Raw genomic sequence first — 20,744 nt, forward strand, 5'->3', positions numbered from 1 at the left:
ACATCAAGGTCTCACGTGGAACGTTCTCGGCAAGTCAGCATTTTAAAGACATATTAAATGGTAAATGGTACTCATTGACGGCACTAGATGTCCAATCCATTTGAAGTGGGAGCTCCGCTAGCCTCACATTTCAAATGAATTGAACGTCTTCTTAAAATAAACTTGATTAATTCACTGTTTAAGAGCCACATGGTTGGACGTCTATCACCGTCAATGGCAGGTTAAGTACCGTCATTTTCAGACTATAAGCCGCCACCCACCAAATTTGACATGAGAATGGCATTTGTTCATAGATAAGCCGCACTGTATTATGGGATACTTACACCAAAAGATAATAACCGGTAACAATTTATTTGACAGTGGCCTCATAAGACTGTCTTCGACCAAATGAACCACCATGAAGCTTTGAACCAATTGGCTGCAAAGCTTCATTGCTTCATTTGTTCCCTTGGGGAAGACATTCAACCTCTGCTGCCACCTGCTGTCAACACTAACAGCTTTCGCCGGAATCGCGCTAGCCGAACCGCCGGAACAGCGTTAGCACAATTCCAACGACCTGGGCTGGCGGAACACCGAAAACCCAGCCAAAAGTCCAAACCTTGCGCATTCCCCTTAGTCTTAACCCCTTGTACTGTCTCCATATCAAAAAATGGAAATTGGGAAAAGGCTTCAAAACACAAGTTGACACTTTATTCCAAGTCTAGCAATCATACAGCACAGAGGGACCCAGGCGAGGAGGCAAACTGGATCCGGGGTCACCATATCACAAGTCAACAAAAGATTCCCGAGAAAAATGACAACGATTAGTTAAACATTCAGTCTTTTAAAGGCTCTGGTGAGGCGAGCTGTGGTCAGGAAGAAGGTTGCGTTTTGGGCGTTGTTCAAGATTATTGTCTGTTGGACAGGAGAATTCGGGCGTTAGTTGTCAGGGCAACAAGAGTTAAGAATTTTGCCATCCTCAGCGCCACGAGTGCTGAGTATTCACTGCTCAGTCGCAGGTTCTTCTTAATGTCAGGCGTTCCTTGCGGCAACATGAGATGTCCCGCCATTTGTTCTGGACTGTCCAAAAGCCCAGTGGGCTTGTAGATGTCTTGCCTATCCTCTGCTTGTCAGCGTCAATTTTGCTCAGTCAGCTGCATGACGCGTGTGTTGGGCTTCCGTGGTCAGAAGCCGTCCTGTATCTGTTCTGCACTTATCTGCCCGTTGTCTTGGCACTGCAAAATGTAATCATTTCAATTCCAGCTGGTCATAATATCGAATATATTCTGCTTGTTTTTCCTCAAACTATGATATAAATGCTATTTATTTTATATTAGGTGTGTCAGAGTAATAGTACAAACAGTCAAACAGTAAATATGAGAAAAGATACCGTTCTCTTCAAAAGTAAATAATGCGTCAATGGTGCAGACTACGTCACAGCAGTTCATATTAGGCGCAAACACGATTCCTTGGTGAAGGATAGGTCCACTAACTACAGGAGAGATCTATACTTATATGAACTAGGTACTCAGTTTCCTACAGTCCGAAAGCGGCTAATGTTATCATCCAACATGCCTCCTTGCATGCATTGCAGCGCTACAGATGTAAATGAAAATCAAAACTCATGTTCTGTACTAATTATTTCTTCAGTTACTGTTCCAATTGTTTCATTAATTGCTAGCTATGGTATTTGACTTGGCGCTACAAAACAGTCATAACACCATCATAAATATGACATGACACTGCCATGAGCATTAATGAATGCTTATGTCATTTTGTGTCATCCAGCAAATTATCTCACTTTTGAATAGACGTAAAAGATCCGAGCTGGACTTAAATGTAGTCAGTGGTTAATTTGTGCTTGATTCTGATCTTGATTTTGGCCTCCTTGTGTTCCGGGACTAATTTGGGCAGATCCGGCACTTCTCATGTATAGAAAATAATAATAATTATGTAATAGCCCTGGATGACGGAAGAAGGAGAGGAGTCAATGATGGCTTTCCCCACTTTTTCACGGCAATAATAAAATAACAAAATAACAGCGGATGCAGCAACATGCTACCGCTAACTTTCACTGTCTCGTCCGTTCTCCCCCCTTGCTTCCTTCTACGTAACAGCTCTCCAGTCCCTGCATCTCTTAAAGGGACCGCGCTTAGTTACGGACAATACAATATAAAAACGTTTTTATGCATGAATTCATTTACAGGAAAAATCCCAAGAATTTCAACTTGATTATAAATGTTTAACGTCATTTGAAAGAGTCGGAGATTTGTTGATGCACTGAAAAGCTGGAGCAACACATTAAAAAAAAAAAAAAAATACTGGCAATTTTTGGCATCTGGGGAGCAAGCAGCCCGGATCAAATGGTATTTCATCATTTTCAAAAAGAAGAAAGATGGTTCAAAACGAGTCAGAAAAGCTACAACCGCCGATAAGGGCAGCTGTAGGAGGCTAGCGCCGAAGTAGCTAGCCAGGTTCACGGACACCCAGCCAAGCTGGGGCAGGAGGCTGCTACCGTGGCAGCAGCTGGTCAGGTTTAGCCAGTGGGCATTTGTGTGATGTTTTCAGCTCATTTTCTGCGTATGCTCCGGGACTTGTGCCTGTCTCATCATCTCTGTACTGTCTAATGTACTTTGCATTCCGGCACCTTATGATATACAAATTAAGCACTGAATGTAGTGACATAATTTTCCGGATGATAAGCATTCACTAATGCATTCACTAATGCTCATGATAGTGTCGTATCATATTTATGACAATGTTATGGAAGTTTTATGACGCCGTCAAATAAAGTGTTACCTATTAACCCAAATTAATCAATAAGCTCCACTGAACTATAAAACGCCAAATTCAAAATAAGGGAAAAAATAAGCGGGTAATAGTGCTTAAATTACGGTAATACAGTGGAACCCACCTCCACACATGCTGAAACAGCTTCTTTTTAACATTAAGATCACACAAAATGGCGTTTTGAGCCTTCAATTCACCTTTACTGTCCAATGCTGCCCTCTTGCGGACACTGGGGAAAACTACAGAAGAAACACGGTTCAAAACAAGTATGAATGATTTATTTAATGAAAACTCGACACATAATTAGACATTTAAAGAACAACTATTGAGAAAATATTATTTCCCAGGCTGCTGCTTCTTTTTGATAAACTTTCCTTTAGGTTTCAGCAGCAAAGATTTTCTGTGTTCCTCAATTCTCCGGGCTTCTTCTCCTGTTTCCCGCCACGACTCGAGGCCCTTGTCGACCTCGGCGTCCAGCAGAACGATGCGCCTCTGCGCAAGAGACGTTACAAAGTCAACTTCACATTGTTCTGGTACAATAAAAACATTCCAGTACTTAAAAAGAAGGCTATTTACAGCTAATTTTTCCCTCTCCATCCGTCTTCTCAACATGCCTTTCGTCGGAGGTGCTGGTCTGCCATCTGCAAAAGCAATAACAACTGATGTGAAAACCAGGCGTAAATGAAAACGTGAAAATAATCATGTTTAGCCAATGTGTACCTGCAAAAGACCAATCGGGCAGGTCTGTCAGAGGTCCGTATTCGGTGCCGCTGCGTGCAAGCGCATGCCTGAATGACATATAAATCTCGATTTACGAAGTAGTCGTCCTTACTTCTTTACACAAGTATCGGTAGTTTTTCTTTAGCAGAGGTGGGAGGTAACGTGTTACATTTACTTTTCGAGAAAAATGTACTTCTAAGAGTCGTTTCTATTAGAAAAAAGCTTCGAATAAAATTTTGCTGCTTCGATTATTCGTTTGAGTGCCTTTGTAATGGTTTGTTTTGAAATTGTTTGCAATTTTCATTGTTTTGGATGTATACACTGCCTTCTAGTGGCAACAGTCAACAAAACATAACTCGTTCAACTTGGCTGAATCCAGCTGCTCCCTGTTAAGACCAACATAAGGTAAGTTTTGGTTTGAGCTAATTTTTTTTTTAATGCATTTGTAATTTAGTTTATTGGTATATTTGGCGATTTACGATTTGTTGAGAGCATTGTTAAAAATGTTAGCATTTTATAGCATTTAAGCTAGCGGACTTTTGCTATGAGTTGGCCAAATGTTCTTTTGTTGTACTTAGATTCTCATTTTTTTCTACGATTTGAGGCTAAGGTATTTTATTTTTCAATAAAAGTGCTATTTTGCATGGTTTGAAGAAACACTTGGGAATTTTATTTTGAAAGGGCAATCTTAGCAACCAATTGTTTACATCCCTATATTTGCGTGTGGGTGGATACATCGCCCTCTAGTGGCAACAGTGAATATGACACAACTAATTTAACATGGCTGAATCCAGCCCCTCCCTGTTAGGACCAACATAAGGTAAGTTTTGGTTTGACCTAATATTTTTAATGCATTCATAATTTAGTTTTTAGGTGTATTTATAGCCATCTTGTATGAGAATATGTGTTTGAACCATTTCAACTAGGGCATTTTTAAAAATGTTAGCATTTTATAGCATTTAAGCTAGCGGACTTTTGCTATGAGTTGGCCAAATGTTCTTTTGTTGTACTTAGAACCTCATTTTTTTTTTTTTTTTTTTTTTACCATTTGAGGGTAAGGTAATTTATTTTTCAATAAAAGTGCAACTTTGCATGGTTTGAAGAAACACTTGGGAATTTTATTTTGAAAGTGCAATCTTAGCAAGCCATTTACATCCCTATATTTGGGTGGATTTCCGTGTGGGTGGATACACTGCCCTCTAGTGGCAACAGTGAATATGACACAACTCATTTAACATGGCTGAATCCAGCTGCTCCCTGTAAAGACCAACATAAGGTAAGTCTTGGTTCGAGCTAATATCTTTAATGCATTCATAATTTAGTTTTTAGGTGTATATATAGCCATTTTGTGTGAGTATGTGTTTGAACCATTTCAACTAGAGCATTTTTAAAAATGTTAGCATTTTATAGCATTTAAGCTAGCGGACTTTTGCTATGAGTTGGCCAAATGTTCTTTTGTTGTACTTAGAACCTCATTTTTTTTTTTTTTTTTTTTTTACCATTTGAGGGTAAGGTAATTTATTTTTCAATAAAAGTGCAACTTTGCATGGTTTGAAGAAACACTTGGGAATTTTATTTTGAAAGGGCAATCTTAGCAAGCCATTGTTTTACATCCCTATATTTGGGTGGATTTGCGTGTGGGTGGATAAACTGCCCTCTAGTGGCAACAGTGAAGATGACACAATTAATTTACATGGCTGAATCCTGCTGCTCCCTGTTAAGACCAACATAAGGTAAGTTTTGGTTTGAGATGATTTTCTTTTTAATGCATTCATAATTTAGTTTATAAGTGTATATATAGCCATTTTGTGTGGGAATATGTGTTTGAACCATTTCAACTAGAGCATTTTTAAAAATGTTAGCATTTTATAGCATTTAAGCTAGCGGACTTTTGCTATGCAAGTTAGCCAATTGTTCTTTAGTTGTACTTAGATCCTTTTTGATACCATTTGAGGCTAAGCTAAGGTATTTTAATTTATTTTTCAATGAAAGCGCAATTTTGCATGGTTTGAAGAAACACTCGGGAATTTTATTTTGAAAGGGCAATCTTAGCAAGTCTTTGTCTTACCTCCCTATATTTGGGTGGCGAAACTGCCCTCTCACGGCAACAGTGAATAGGACACAAATAATTTAACATGGCTGAATCCAGCTGCTCCCTGTTAAGACCAACATAAGGTAAGTTTTGGTTTGAGCTGATATTTTTAATGCATTCATACTTTAGTTTATTGGTGTATATATAGCCGTTTTATATATAGCCATTTTGTGTGGGAATATGTGTTTGAACCACTTCAATGAGAGCATTTTTAAAAATGTTAGCATTTTATAGCATTTAAGCTAGGTGACTTTTGCAATGCGAGTTAGCCAATTGTTCTATAGTTGTACTAAGATCATCATTTATTTTTTTAATACCATTTGAGCCTAAGCTAATGTATTTTAACTTATTTTTCAATGAAAGCACAATTTTGCATAGTTTGAAGAAACACACGTGAAGTTTATTTTGAAAGTGCAATCTTAGCAAGCCTTTTTTTTACATCCCTTAATTTAGGTGGATACACTGTCCTCTAGTGGCAACGGTGACTATGACACAACTCATTTAACATGGCTGAGTCCAGCTGCTCCCTGTTAAGACCAACATAAGGCAAGTTTTTGTTTGCGCTAATATGCTATTTTATGCATTCGTAATTTGGTTTAATGTTACATTAAGCTTTTTTGGGGGGGAATATGTGTTTGAACGATTTGTTATGAGCATCGTAAAAATAAAAAGTTAGCATTTTATAGCAATTAAGCTTTAAGCTAAGACTTTTGCTATGCAAGTTAGCCAACTGTTCTTTTGTTGTATTTAGATCCTCATTTCTTATCTTTTATTTATTTATTTATTTATTTTTAATACCATTTAGGGTAAAGCTCAGGTATATTATTCTTAAATGAAAGTGCAATTCTGCATTGTATGAAGAAACACTCTAGAATTTTATTTTGTGTTTGTGTTTAACGCTTTTTGAGAGTGCAATCTTAGCAAGTCTTTTCCCAAAAAAATTACAAGAGGTGACCAGTAAGTATCTTGAAATTACAAGCAAGTGACGCAAAATTACATCATTGCCTGCCATTGGCTGTGAATGCTCATCTGTCAGTGCCATTAACGGCACTAGACGTCCAATCCGTTTTGACTGTGAAGGGCGAATGAACAAAAATAAACGAATGTAAACAAACGTTCACTAATTACTTAATATTTAGGTTATAGTATGGAATAATAATAACAGTTCAGATCGATAACTTTGAGCTGAGAAAAAAAATATTATTGTTTAAAAAAAAAATCAAACATCGTAAGCATTTACTCACAATTGGGGTTGCAGCTATCGATTATTTTCGTAGACTATTAATCTATTAACTAGTTAGATCAAATAATTGAGTAATCGGATTAGGAACATTTAATGTGCTGCAGAATAAATTTTTAGGGATGTAAAACAAATGCTTGCTAAGATTGCACTTTCAAAATATCAAACTGCAAAATTGCACTTTCATTTAAAAATGAATCAAAATACCTTAGATTTGCCTCAAATGGTTGAAATAAATAAATAACTAAGAATCTAATTACAACAAAAGACCAATTGGCTAACTTGGATCGGAAATGTCCGCTAGCTTAAATGCTATAAAATGCTAACATTTTTAACAATGCTCTCAACAAATCGTTCAAACACATATTCCCACAAAAAAACAGTTAAATATGCCTATAAAATAAATTATGATTTCATTAAAAATAATTTGCTACAAACAAAAACCTACCTTATGTTAGTCTTAACAGGGAGCAGCTGGATTCAGGACTACTCACAATGTTACTCATTACTTGTACTTGAGTAAATTTTGGGGGGGATAACTACGTTTACCTTTGTAATATTATTTTGAAGTTACGCTATTCTTAGACGAGTAAAACTTTACTCTGCCCACCTCTGTTCATCGCGAATGAGCGGGGGTTCACTGTCCTATCCTTAGGTTTGACCTCTTCCGAACATTTAACTTACTCTAGTCTCCATTTTTCCCCAGCTTGAACTCCTCGCGTGGTGCTCAACAACCGACTTGAGTGTTTTAACGCTGCAACAAACAAACAAATAGAAATGAAATCCCAAAACGGAGTCATAAACTAACGAATAGACATGTCACTGTTAGCATTAGCTGTTAGCTACACTACGGCAACGTCTTTGCCGGGGATTACAAGAAGCAACCGGCTAAAAACGTTGCACGACGGTTATTAAAAACTGACTGGAAATGTATATACATGTCAACAAGTACGTTAAAGTATTAAATGTCTTACCGGAGAAGCACAGCATCCTCACGGGGGCCGCCATGTTTCTTGTAGTGGCGCCAAATGACCGCTAAGCGACGCCAAACGCACAAGTGCAGGAAATTCAACTAACTTCAAAACGATTTTAAAGTATTTCCAAAGTCAAAATATTTCGTTTAAACCTGAAGCTACATTTTTTTTAGATTCTTCACATGTATTTGTGCCATGAATTTCAATTTAACATGGCAAGGGGAAAAAAATCCAATTTAGATTAATGTTTTATTTATTTTCTCTCCATGTTTCAAAATGAGGGGAAAAACAATTATATTGGCGGGAACTCGATTTTCAGTGGTAATTCTTCAGTGTTTACTGTATTTCATTGCTTGGCTGCGACACTGAAAGCCAAAAGAATTCCTCTGTTAGCTTTTCAGACAAGTTGCCACTCGTAAGCCCAGGCGCGGTGGCTAGGCAAACGGGGCGAGTGCGTTCCGGCAGGCCGACAGCGCGGGGGGGACTCCGGGGTGAAAGGCTCCATCTCTCCCCGGAGACCGCCTCACTCCGTCGTGTCCTTCCGCGCATTCCACAGTCTGCTGGTACAATCAACTAGTACCACTCAAAAAACCGCGTTTTCGCCAATTTGCAGCCTTTTTTACGTCAAATAAAAATAGTACTACTGTGACCATGATGCAAGAACAGAAAATTACATATTAAATAATGTGAAGAAGTCTTTTAACAAAGGTGAAAAGGGGGGGGGGGCGAAGAGGGGGCAACAAGCCGCCGCCGTTGACTGATAAAGGAAACGAGGAAAGAGTCTAAGCTAACAGCGATAAAACGACCTTTCCGGTTGTTTTTTTGCCTTCAAAATAAAACAAAAAGCGCCGAAAGTCAGTTCGACGCAATACAGCGCGAGTAAAGGTTGTTTTAATTTGAAAATCTCAAACCGGAATTAACTAAGTCCTTCAGAGCACGCGTGATTGTTAGAAAAAAAGGAGGGGGGAGTCATTATTTAGGGGAAGAAAGAAAGAAAGCAAGAAAGAAAGTAAGTTGTCGACCGTGCAATGAACGCTGGGAGGGATTTATTTATACCCAGTGGCTTTTTTTGGGACGGAAACGAGTCGCGAGAACAGACTTTTCCTTGTCTTTCCCAACTTCTCCGCTCCCGGACGGAATCGGGCAACGCGTACGCTTGCTGCGGACTTTATCGGTTTTGTTTTTTTACTCCTGGGATGAATGGCAGGAGTCGGGTGAGTCGTGCACAGGGAAATCTGTTGTCTTAAGTATCTTTTTCTTGCAAGCAAATGATAGGAAGTAGTATTTCCCAGCATACTGAGTTAAAAGAATCTAAAGACGACTTGGGGACGATGCAGATGTGGAGGGGCCATAAAGGAGGCCCTGCACCGCGAGAAGTTTCCTGGATGTGTGCTTCTTCTGACTTGTCCAAATGGGTTTGACCTGGAGGTTCTCCGCATGATGGCGAAGTAGTCAGGATTTAAGGCATGGCATGCCCCCCTGATCTTATTTATCTTGCTATTTATTGTCCGCTGTAAGTCATTTCAGAGTAGTTATTTTTGAGTTTGAGAAGAAGAAAGCAGGCTTTTCGTCATGGATCGACCGATAAGCAAGTTGCTGGAGAAGCTGAAGCTTACAGACTCTGGAAGCGTGAAGCTCAACAGCCCCAAGAAAAAGCACGATCCGGCTGGAAACATCAACAACAGCAACGGGAACAGCGGAGGTTTGGCAACTCAGGTTCCTCAGCAGTCCTCAGTCCAGCCGGAGGAGCAAGCGGCGGCTCATGCTTCCGCTTTGGCGCCGCTGAGGCGTCGATCGCCCCAGCAGAGGGCCTCGTGTTACCTGGGAGAAGGCCTGGATTCTCACCTGAGGCGGGAGGCGGGCCCGGAGTGCGATTCTGCGGGACACGACGAGTCTTTGAACCGGCGCCGATACTCCCTGGAGCTTCAGCAGCTGGTCCGCAGGCAGCAGCTCCTATCCCAACCGCCGCCGTACCCAGTTAACGTCAGTTACGGTTCGGGCCCCAGAGGCGCAGCTGAGACGGGATACCTCTCGGAACCGGAGAGACACAAACGTCTGTCGCTCCAGGAAGCTTTGTTCTACAAACGCCTGAGCACGGGGAGCGAAATGTGGGAGAGCCCGCGACCTGCGTCCCTGTCTCATCCGCCGCAACGCCCGGCCGATGCTTTCTTCTACCCGCCGGGGCCCGCCCTGAGCCCGTGCTCGTCCTTCAGCCTCCAGGAGTCCGTGTTGGTCAGCCCCCGGTCCAGCTTCGCCTCCAGCACAGCCAGCGGAGGCGGAGGGGGCGGGAGCCCCATGGGCAGCCGCTGCAGCAGCAACCGAACCAGCGGAATCAGCCTGGGCTACGACTCCCGTTACTCCAACCCGCCCCAACGGCAGTCCCCGTCCTCGCAGACGGGGCCCGTTTACGGAAGAACCCCCGTGGAGGCTTGGACTCAATACCTGGACACGCGTCAGTGCGCCTACGATACCCGGCACTCCTACCCGCCTGCCGTGGGGAGCCCGGCCGCCGCGTGTTACCCAGCAGGACCGGAGTGGTGGGACGAGCAGAGGTCCAGAGGCAAAGAAGGGGGCATCGCGCTAGGCGAGAAGAGCCGCCACTCGGACCTGCCCGGGATGCGCTATCAAGAAGAGCTGACTAGACTTCTTCTGAGGGACGCGGCTCTCGAGGGTGGGGGTCTCCTGGAGGGCCTGATGCTGAAAGAACAGTCGGCAACACCAACGGCTCTATCCAAACCTGGCGCGGCACCAGTACCATCACCCGCCGGGGTGCCGCAGATCAAAGCCCAGGAGGATCTCGGGGCGGCCGCCGGACGTGAAGCTACGGAGAACCGTCAGGAATTCTTTGGTAAGACCAACAGTAAGGGACAAAACTTGAGTTTACCACTCCATTGGACGTGGGATGTTCTCCCACATCCAATGGACTGGACGTTGGGTGATAGCTCATGGGTTGTGGTTTTGATACCACGGAGAATTATCAGGAATTCTTTGGTAAGACCATTTTTACCGTTCAGGTTCAACTGTAAGGGACAAAACTTGAGTTTACCACTCCATTGGACTTGGGATGTTCTCCCATGGATCCAATGCATTGGACATTGAGTGATAGCTCATGGGTTGCAGTTTTGATACCACGGTCATATATTGACAAAAAACTGAACCCCATAACAAAAACAGAAGCAAATGGTGACCAGCGCAAATGAAGTCAAGCGACAGAGGTTAGGTCGAGAAAACCGGGTCAAGGGCTCACGAGAAAACAGGCTAAACCACAGCTCCAGGTCCTCTGTCAACCCCACCGCCCTCAGAGAACCCGGCCCGAAGTCGTACGGGACCGCATTTTTCATTCGACCGCATCAAACCCGCCGGGACGTGCAAGCCAATCTGGGCAAGTTAGAGACAGGCCCTTTATCGTGAGTACTATGACGTTGTTTAGTTTTACTCGCTACCCGGGGCTGGGCATGAAGGGCATCCACTGTGCAAAATGGCACTCTTGGAGAAAATTGTACGGTTGGGTATAAACGCCAGCTAGCGTGAGTCACACAAGGTTGCGTAGGGCCCAGTGTGCGTTTATGTGTGTTACGGTGGCTTGATGAATGTGCGAGTGTGTGTGCCATTTCTTTGTGGTAGGGTGTGTTTTCCTCTGGTGACTTCAGGCCACAGTAATGTGTGCGTGCGCGGATGCAGGGGCGGTGTGCTGCAGCCTGTTTTTCTCCTCAGGTATGCGTTCCCTCAGGGGATGTGCAACGGAGTAGCGTTTAAACCGGGGAGGGTCCAGCCAAGGATGAAAATGCAACACAAGAAGCTTGAGTTCAGCTTATATTATTTTGCGCTTCTCCGCCTTAACACTAGATGGAGCTAGTCGCTTAAATGGCGACTATATTAGCTCAGAAGTTAAAACCTGACATGTTGAAATCAATGCAGGAAAGTATAGAGTTGCTGCTCCAGGGTCCTTTCGGGGTCCACAGTTGCCCACACAGATGCCTGATCAAAATCCTTTTTTAGTCAGCTTATTTTGTTTTGTGTTAATCTGCCAATGGTCGATGTTGGAAGAAAAGTCCATATACCGGTTGACGTCCAAGTACCGTAATTTTCGGACTATTAGCCTCTACATTTTCCCTTCATTTTAAATCCTGCATCTTATTTGTTGATTTACTTGGGTTAGTACGTGACACTTTATTTGACAGTGGCGTTGCTTCAAGAAGCTTTATTTAGCCACCACTGCTCTCTTGGGGTGGGGGGTGGGGGGTGGAGTCAATCTCTGCTGCCACCTGTTGTCAACACTGTTGTTGTCCAACATGCCTCCTAGAATGCATTGCAGTGCTACAGATGGGAATAACAATCAGAATTCATGTTCTGTGCTAAATATTTCTTCAGTTACTGTTCTAGTTGTTTCATTAATGGCAAGTTATGGTATTTCGTAACACCTTGACAGTGGCGCCATAAGACCTTCATAATTATGACATGACGCTATCATGAGCATTACTGAATGCTCATGATAGATGTCATTTAGTGTTATCCGGCAAATAATCTCACTTTTCAATGGGTGTAAAAGATCCAAGCTGGACGTAAACGGAGTTGGTAACATCATTTGCCAGATTATCAGTAATTATGATGGTCTAACAATCAAATTTCACGTTCTGTGCTAATTATTTCCTCAGTTACTGTTCTAGTTGTTTCATTAATGGCAAGTTAGGGTATTTGGTCACACTTTATTTGACAGTGGTGCCATAAGACTGTCATAGGACAGTCATAATTATGACATGACACTATCATGGGCATTACTGAATGCTTATGACTGATGTTATTCAGCGTCATCTGGCAAATTATGTTACTAACTCCATTTATGTCCAGCTTGGATCTTTTACATCCATTCAAAAGTGAGATAATTTCCTGGATGACACTACATGACATCTGTTATAAGCATTCATTAATGCTCATGACAATGTCATAATTATGGTTGTCTAATGGCAGTCTTATGGCGCCACTGTCAAATAAAATGTTCCAAAATACCATAATTTGCCATTAATGAAACAACTAGAACAGTAACTGAAGAAATAATTGGCACAAAACATGAATTTTGATTACTATTTACATCTGTAGTGCTGCAATGCATGCTAAGTGGCATGTTGGACGACAACAGTGTTGACAGCAGGTGGCAGCAGAGGTTAACCGGCTCCCCCGAGGGAGCAGTGGTGGCCAAATGAAGCTTCAAATTTCTTGAAGCAATGAAGCTTTTCAGTCAATTGGTTCAAATTGGCTGCAAAGCTTCAAGAAATTCGAACCAATTAGCTGGAAAGCTTCATTGCTTCAAGAAGCTTCATATGGCCACCACTGCTCCCTCACGGGAGACTGTTAACCTCTGCTGCCACATGCTGTCAACACTGTTATTGCCCAACACGTATTATAAATGTGTCACAATACCAAATGAACCACCATGAAGCTTTACAGCCAATTGGTTCAAAGCAGTGGTGTCCAAATGAAGCTTCTTCAAATTTCTTGAAGCAATGAAGCTTTGCAGTCAATTGATTCAAATTGGCTGCAAAGCTTCATTGCTTCAAGAAAATTGAACCAACTGGCTGCAAAGCTTCATTGCTTCAAGAAGCTTCATTTGGCCACCGCTGCTTTGAACCAATTGGCTGCAAAGCTTCATTGCTTCAAGAAGCTTCATTTGGCCACCACTGCTTTGAACCAATTGGCTGCAAAGCTTCATTGCTTCAAGAAGCATTATTTGGCCACCACTGCTTTGAACCAATTGGCTGCAAAGCTTCATGGTGGTTCATTTGGTATTATGACAGACATTTATAATACAGCGAGGATAGCTGCAGCTTATAGCCCAGTGGAGCTTATCTATGCACAAATGCCGTTTTTGTGTCAAATTTGGTGGTTGGCGGCTTATAGTGCAAAAATTACGGTATATATTGAACAATATCATAATTTTGCTTGGAACAATCACTGTCATTGTCACTAGACGTCTAGTCCATTTTGACTTGGCTGACAGAATACTCGATTTAACACTTAACTTATTGAGAAATCAGAGCTTTGCCAGTGGTCGACGAGTTCGGGTGGGGTGGGGGGCTAGCCCCACATGGTTGCTAACCGTCATATGCTATTGCTTAGCTACAATTGGATTCATTACCTCATTACTTTTCATTATTCAGACAGCCGCTGGAAACAGAAATGTTGTTTAATCCATCTTTAGGCGACCGGGAGATTGATTGATGATTTTACAACACTGTGCGGGTGTGCGCTGGTACTCATAATACCAGACTGCGGCCGACAGCCGCTACAAGCAACGCTCACTTGGAACAAACTATGGAAGATATCACGTGTATATAGAACTAGATGTGAAATGACAAACTCGGCAGCGTTAGAACATATAGAGAACTAGATGTGTAATGACAGACTCGCCGGCGTTTGTAAACAGCCGCCATCTTCTCTGGAAGGCTGTTGTAGCGAACCTAATTAACTTTTTATCTAAAATTACTCCGAAATCGGCAAAATCTTGACCTGAATCAATCTTTAAATGTTGAAAGTAGAATTAATCGAATCGTTAGGTGCCCCAAGATTCCCACCTTGAGCGCTGACGAGTTCAGGGTGGATTGGGGATTTAGCCACACGGTTGCTAACCGTCATATGCTATTGTTTCGCCACAACTGGATTTCTTACCTTATTACTATTCATCCTTCACACAGCCGCTGGAAAGTTGTTTAATCCATGTGCAGGCGACCTGGTGATTGTTTTTGATTGATGATTTTAGGACACTGTGCGGGTACGCCCTGGTCCTCATGGGAAACAGTCTTCCTCAAGAAAAAACACTCCCGCTTTTGTCCACCGGCGTCGGTAAAATTGACCAAAACTGAAAGGTTAACAAGTGTTGCTTTAATTTAGGGGCATTCAGGTCATTTTGAGGTCACTTCATATTGATTTTGGGCTACTGACCTGTAAAAGCCCCCAAAACTGGGAAGACTGGAGTCAAACACTAAGGTTTTCCCGCCAATCCATTTCGCCTCGGACTCCCCGTCAAGATGGATTGGGAGTCTAGCGCCATCAATGGCAGTCAGTGGGTTAACATAGACACCATTCTATTCGAAAATGTTTTTTTAAGCTATATATTGATTCTTGGAGATAGCATATCGGTAACCTTTTGGGATAAAGTATCGCAATATATCAGCGTTTTGATATATTGTCACACCCCTAGTCTTGGACTTCTTCCCAAGTCATTAGGAGTGTTCGGGCAGTGCCAATTTCTGGCGGAGTGCAGGAATGCTCTGTTTGCGTGGCACTCCCTCAGCCACATTAGGAAAAAAATGTGGGCAAATCCTGGAATAGATCACAGAGAACAGGGGACAACCGCACCGCTTGGACCGCCCGAGCGCGTTTCCTTCAATTTGGAGTGCGCGGAAACTGAGCTGACTGTAATAATTTTAAGTCCTTGATTCAAAATGATCCTGACGCATTCCGGCTGTTTGCAAATGAGTTTGAGTACACATTTGTGTAGTGGAGGGGGTTTTACAGGAAGTGTTGGAATTTCCCTTTAATGTCGGCGTCTGGGTGTGAACCCCTCACCCCACGCGGCAGTGCTTTTACAAGCGTCGATACAAATTCAACAGCATTTTTCTTTCTAGGTACCTGCATCAAATGTGGCAAAGGTGTGTACGGCGCAGACAACGCCTGCCAGGCTCTGGATAGCCTTTATCACACGCGATGCTTCACCTGCGTGTCCTGCGGTGAGTGGAACGTCAAAATATCCTGACAAAACGCGCGGGAATATGATTCGGAGCTTTATTTTGGCAGGACGCGCTTTGAGGAATAAGGACTTTTACAACGTCAACGGCTCGGTTTACTGCAAAGAAGATTATATGGTAAGGCTTTTTGTTTGGCGTTTTTATTTTTTTGCGGAAGACTCCTCACGGCTTTTCTGCTGGCAGTTTTCGGGATTTCAGGCTGCCGCCGAGAAGTGCAGCGTGTGTGGACATCTCATTCTGGAACAGGTGCGTGTACACTCTTAACTGCTGTCCCGGGTGGTCAATGATAACCAATGGGTTTGATTTTGGGGCGTTTCAGGTCATTTGCTGTTGATTTTCAGTCAGTTCCTGTTGATTTTGGGTTACAAAACTAGGAAGTGACCCGGGAATCTCCCCAAATGAATAGGAAGTGACCTGCGAATGCTCTGGTTTCGACTGAACAAACATTCATTCGTCCCTTCAGATCTATATGGATTGGTGCGCACCAGAAACTATCTGGTACACATTAGCATTATATTGGATTTAAGCTAATGGACCTTTGGGATGTAAGTTAGCCAATTGAGGCATTGTTGCAACTGGCTAACTTACATAGCTTAAGTCCACCAATGTAACTGCTATATAATGCTAATGTTTACAACAATTGGCTAACTTGCATAGCAACAGTCCGCTAGCTTAAATGCTATAATGTTGTTTCTGGTGCAGCATTTAAGCTAGCCAATTGTGGCATTGTTGCAATTGACTAACTTGCATCCCAAAAGTCCATTCACATAAATGCTCTATAATGCTAGTGTTTACAACAATTGGTTAACTTGCATAGCAGACATCCGCTAGCTTAAACGCTATGTAATGCTAATGTTGACTACAATTGGCTAACTTGCATATCAACAGTCCACTAGCTTAAATGCTATACAATGGTAATGTTTACAAGAATTTCTAACCTGCCTATCTAAAGACAGCCAGCTTAAATCCTTTGTAATGCTCATGTTTACAAGAAATGGCTTACTAGCATAGCAAAAGTCCGCTAGCTTAAATGCTATACAATGCTAATGTTGACGACAATTGGCTAACTTGCATATCAACAGTCCACTAGCTTAGATGATATCCAATGTTAATGTTTACAACAACTGGCTAAATTGCATAGCAAACGTGCGCTAGCTTAAATGCTATACAATGCTAATGTTGACAAAAATTGGCTAAATTGCATGACAAACGTCTGCTCGTTTAAAAGCTATATAATGCTAATGTTTACAACATTTGGCTAACTTGCATATCAACAGTCCACTAGCTTAAATGCTATACAATGGTAATGTTTACAAGAATTTCTAACCTGCCTAGCTAAAGTCAGCCAGCTTAAATCCTATGTAATGCTAATGTTTACAACAATTGGCTTACTAGCATAGCAGAAGTCCGCTAGCTTAAATGCTATATAATGGTAATGTTTACAAGAATTTCTAACATGCCTAGCTAAAGTTAGCCATCTTAAATCCTATGTAATGCTAATGTTTACAACAAATGGCTTACTAGCATAGCAAAAGTCCGCTAGCTTAAATACTATATAATGCTAATGTTGACAATTGGCTAACTTGCATAGCAAAAGTCCACTAGCTTAAATGCTATATATTGCTAATGTTGACTAAAATTGGCTAACTTGCATATCAACAGTCCACTAGCTTAGATGCTATACAATGCTAATGTTTACAACAACTGGCTAAATTGCATTGCAAACGTGCGTTAGCTTAAATGCTAATGTTTACAAAAATTGGCTGAATTGCATCACAAACGTCCGCTCGCTTAAAAGCTATATAATGCCAATGTTTACAACAATGGGCTAACTTGCATAGCAAACATCCGCTAGCTTTAATGCTATTTAATATTTACAACAATTGACTTACTTGCATAGCTAAAGTCCGCTCGCTTAAATGCTAATGTTTACCATAACTGGTACCAGATATGGTAAACATGGAAACATATTGAACGTCAACAAGTTAATTTGGTTATCTGGTACCAGATATGGTCAACATTAACATTATATAGCATTTAAGATAGTGGACTTTACCAATGCAAGTCAGCCAATTCTTGCATAGCAAAAGTCCGCTAGCTTAAATGCTATACAATGCTAATGATTATGAGATCATTTTTGGTGCATTGTCATTCACGATCGGGTAATGACATGCATTACTTAAGCTAGCGGACCTTTGCTATGCAAGTTAGCCAATTGTGCCATTGTTGCAACTGGCTAACTTGCACAACAAAAGTCCACTGTTAGCTTAAATGCTATATAATGCTAATGTTGACTACAATTAGCTAACTTGCATATCAAAAGTCAATTAGCTTAAATACGATATAATGCTAATATTTAAAACAATTGGCTAACTTGCATAGCAAAAGCCCGCTAGCCTAAATGTTATATAACGCTAATGTTTACCAGATAGTTTCTGGTGCGCACCAGATTGCTTTAATTTCTGTCGATGTCCCTTTATGAGCTCCGTAGCAACTTGTTTTTTTTGTTTTTGTTTTTATTCTTGGCGGGAGCATATTGATAACCTTTTGGGATACAAAGTATCACAACATTTCATTTAGCTATTTTGTAATTTTTTTCATTTAGAGACATTCTATCTATTTTGACTGTGGCGGATGGCAGCGATCGAAGTGCTGCTCATGTAGATGCTGCGCATAATTGACAAGCCCCATCTAGTGTTGAAGCTGAGAAGTGCAACAAAGTGTAGGCTGAATTTAAGCTTGTAGTAGCCATTTGCAGTGATATTTTCATACTTTTCATAGTTTGGACACCCCCAGCTGAGAACAATTGCGTTTCGGATAGATTCATCAGATCAATATATGGACTTTTTTCCCCCCCAACATCGGCCAATTAACGAAAAAAATTTGATCAAGCATCTGTGTGAACAACTGCTGACAAAGTAGGACCCCTGAAGGACCCCGTAGCAGCTTGAAAATATTGTAAGATTTTTATTTTATCTTGCATGAGAGAATATGCAAAGTTGCTTTAGCCTTTCAAGGTGTTTCCTGAGTCATCATTTCACTCTAAACGTAACCTAGCGTTAGCATTAGCACTGCGAGCATCCTCTTAAACTCACTTGTTGACATCTCGTCGTGATGTCCTGGTGGGTTTAATTATTTGAAAATAATGTGCTGTTCTTGCCGTGTGTGTATAATCAAAGATGTGTTCGTTGGGTTTGGTAGCATTAGACTGAATTAATCCTTTTGGACCCGTAGTCTCGTTCCCTTGACATTTTGCATAAATAAAGCCAGTGGTGAACAAACTGACCACAGCTCTGAATAGATGAGAAAGTCCAGAAGCTGCCTTGTGCGGTCGACGAGATTCTTTGTCCGATTTCAGCTCAGGGTTCTTGACATTCCCACAAAAACCTTCACATCTGACTCCTAAAATGGATGTTATGGCTTCCAGATCCTGCAGGCGCTGGGGAACTCGTACCATCCCGGCTGCTTCCGTTGCGTGGTGTGCTCCAAGGCCTTGGACGGCGTGCCCTTCACCGTGGACCAGCACAGCAACATCTACTGCGTGGCCGACTACAACAAGTATCAGAACCTCGTAAAACCCCGCACGTGATTTTTTTTTGCTGAACAGTCGTGTCTTCTGTTCCGCAGGACTTTCGCCCCCAAATGTGCTGCCTGCTTGCAGCCCATTTTGCCCACCGAGGTAAGCATCGCCAACTCCCAAATTTCTACAGTGATGGTTGATCTTCCGGACTTATTTTTCAGGGCAGCGAGGAGATCCTCAGGGTGGTGTCCATGAATAAGGACTATCATTTCGAGTGCTACCACTGCGAGGTGAGTCAGCGTCACGTTCTTTTGTTTGCGCGGATTGACGTCACTCCGACCTTATCTGGTCTTCGCAGGAGTGCGGCAAGCAGCTCTCAGATAAGCCCGGCTCGCAGTGCTTCCCGCTGGACTCTCATCTGCTCTGCCACCCGTGTCACGTGAGCCGGGTTTGCGGCGGCGGCAACTGAGGAAGCCCTCCATGTAACTGCTGATACCAGACATTCCCACCGTTCCTCTTGATTACACGATACCTGCTGTTTGATTATTACTGTAAGGGAACAGGAACTACTGCTCGATTGCTGTAGAAGAACAAGGGACCCTGCTAAAGTGTACATATTTTTTTTTGTTTCGTTAGCAAACGTTTTGCACTTCAATCTCAACGCTACGAAAGAGATTTTCTTCAAGTAAACCCGGCGAGTTTCAGGACAATTACCGTCACTTCCGGATGCTGTAATAACATGTTTGCGTTCCGACTAGAGTCGAAATAAGACTTCTTTGCGGTTGTACATTTCAGAGATGGTATAAAAGAATTGGAAAACTTCCCGGTTTGTTTGCCTCTGATTTGTCTTCTCCGGCAGAGAGAGATCCAAAGGCCAACCTTTTCCCAAGTCACTAGCGTTTGTAAGTTTATTTTCTTATTTGTAATGATTTGAGATACATTCAGCAAACAACAACAAAAATCATCTGAACAATAACAGTCAAAACTGCTGTTAAAAGACAAACCAAATTTGATGTTCTCTAAATTTGGGGAATTTTGCAGAAATGTACTGAAACACATTCAAACAAAAAAGTTTCCAGGTGCAGGTTGACGCTGAAATTTCATAAAGTAGATTTTAGAGCGGGCAAATGTTCCAAAATGAACGTTAAAATAAAAAACACAGAATCCTCACTGGTCTGTAAAACCTGTGGAAACACTAAAATTGCTCAGAACAGTTTTGAAGGAGAGGGTATCTATTTTGGACTTTATTATAGGGCTTTGGAAGGAATAAACTGTAGAACCACAGAAGTTGAAGGGGGAAAAAAATGCCTCCCAAACCTCAGGAGGACAACGTTGCGCCCTCTGAACGGCGGCCACATCCCAAGGAAGTCCGCCCTCCCTCCCTTCAGCGGCGCCTGTCTCGGGTGTCGCTGCCGCTGCGGGAGCGCCATCCCAGCGGTGGCCGCCCGGGTCGGTGCTCACCGTCTTTGTTCCGGCTTCGCTCCTTATCCCGGTCGGCGTCGCCGCCGCCTTTCTCCCGTGCCTTCAGACGCTCCTTCCGCATTTTTTCTTGCTCGTCTTGCTGCTCTTTCTGGCGCCGCTCTCGTTCCTTTTGCCGCTCGGAGCGCTCCAGCGTTCTCTGGGTCGCCTGATCGTGGGGGTGGTTAGAATTCCAACAAAAACTTGGATACATCGAGTATCTTGGCGA

The 20,744-nt window shown here is 42.3% G+C and overlaps 3 protein-coding genes across 4 annotated transcripts in view; 1 reads left to right on the plus strand and 2 right to left on the minus strand.

Moving 5' to 3' along the window:
• Window positions 1-2,741: 2,741 nt before the first annotated feature.
• mrpl52 (mitochondrial ribosomal protein L52) lies at window positions 2,742-7,948 on the minus strand. The gene is made up of 5 exons (XM_057855857.1): window positions 7,796-7,948; window positions 7,506-7,575; window positions 3,490-3,557; window positions 3,346-3,410; window positions 2,742-3,261 (listed from the first exon to the last, which is right to left on the minus strand). Exons 1-5 carry the CDS (start codon window positions 7,827-7,829, stop codon window positions 3,106-3,108), a joined length of 393 nt encoding a protein of 130 aa, XP_057711840.1. The 5' UTR covers window positions 7,830-7,948; the 3' UTR covers window positions 2,742-3,105.
• A 777-nt stretch (window positions 7,949-8,725) lies between these two features.
• On the plus strand, window positions 8,726-20,260 carry ajuba (ajuba LIM protein). The gene is made up of 8 exons (XM_057854419.1): window positions 8,726-10,643; window positions 15,418-15,519; window positions 15,587-15,654; window positions 15,721-15,783; window positions 18,965-19,095; window positions 19,165-19,216; window positions 19,279-19,347; window positions 19,416-20,260. The coding sequence occupies exons 1-8, from the start codon at window positions 9,368-9,370 to the stop codon at window positions 19,524-19,526; spliced, it is 1,872 nt and encodes a 623-aa protein (XP_057710402.1). The 5' UTR covers window positions 8,726-9,367; the 3' UTR covers window positions 19,527-20,260.
• Window positions 17,822-20,744, minus strand: part of acin1b (apoptotic chromatin condensation inducer 1b) — a 33,806-nt gene continuing 30,883 nt past the window's right edge. The window contains exon 16 of one of the 2 annotated variants that reach the window (XM_057854416.1): window positions 17,822-20,684. In XM_057854416.1, coding sequence (XP_057710399.1) covers window positions 20,442-20,684 — 243 coding nt within the window. In that variant the 3' untranslated portion in view covers window positions 17,822-20,441. The remainder of the gene's footprint in view (window positions 20,685-20,744) is intronic. The other variant, XM_057854417.1, reaches the window with a different exon arrangement.

Source organism: Corythoichthys intestinalis, chromosome 13, assembly GCF_030265065.1.
Source record: "Corythoichthys intestinalis isolate RoL2023-P3 chromosome 13, ASM3026506v1, whole genome shotgun sequence".
In the NCBI taxonomy this organism is placed as follows: domain Eukaryota; kingdom Metazoa; phylum Chordata; class Actinopteri; order Syngnathiformes; family Syngnathidae; genus Corythoichthys; species Corythoichthys intestinalis.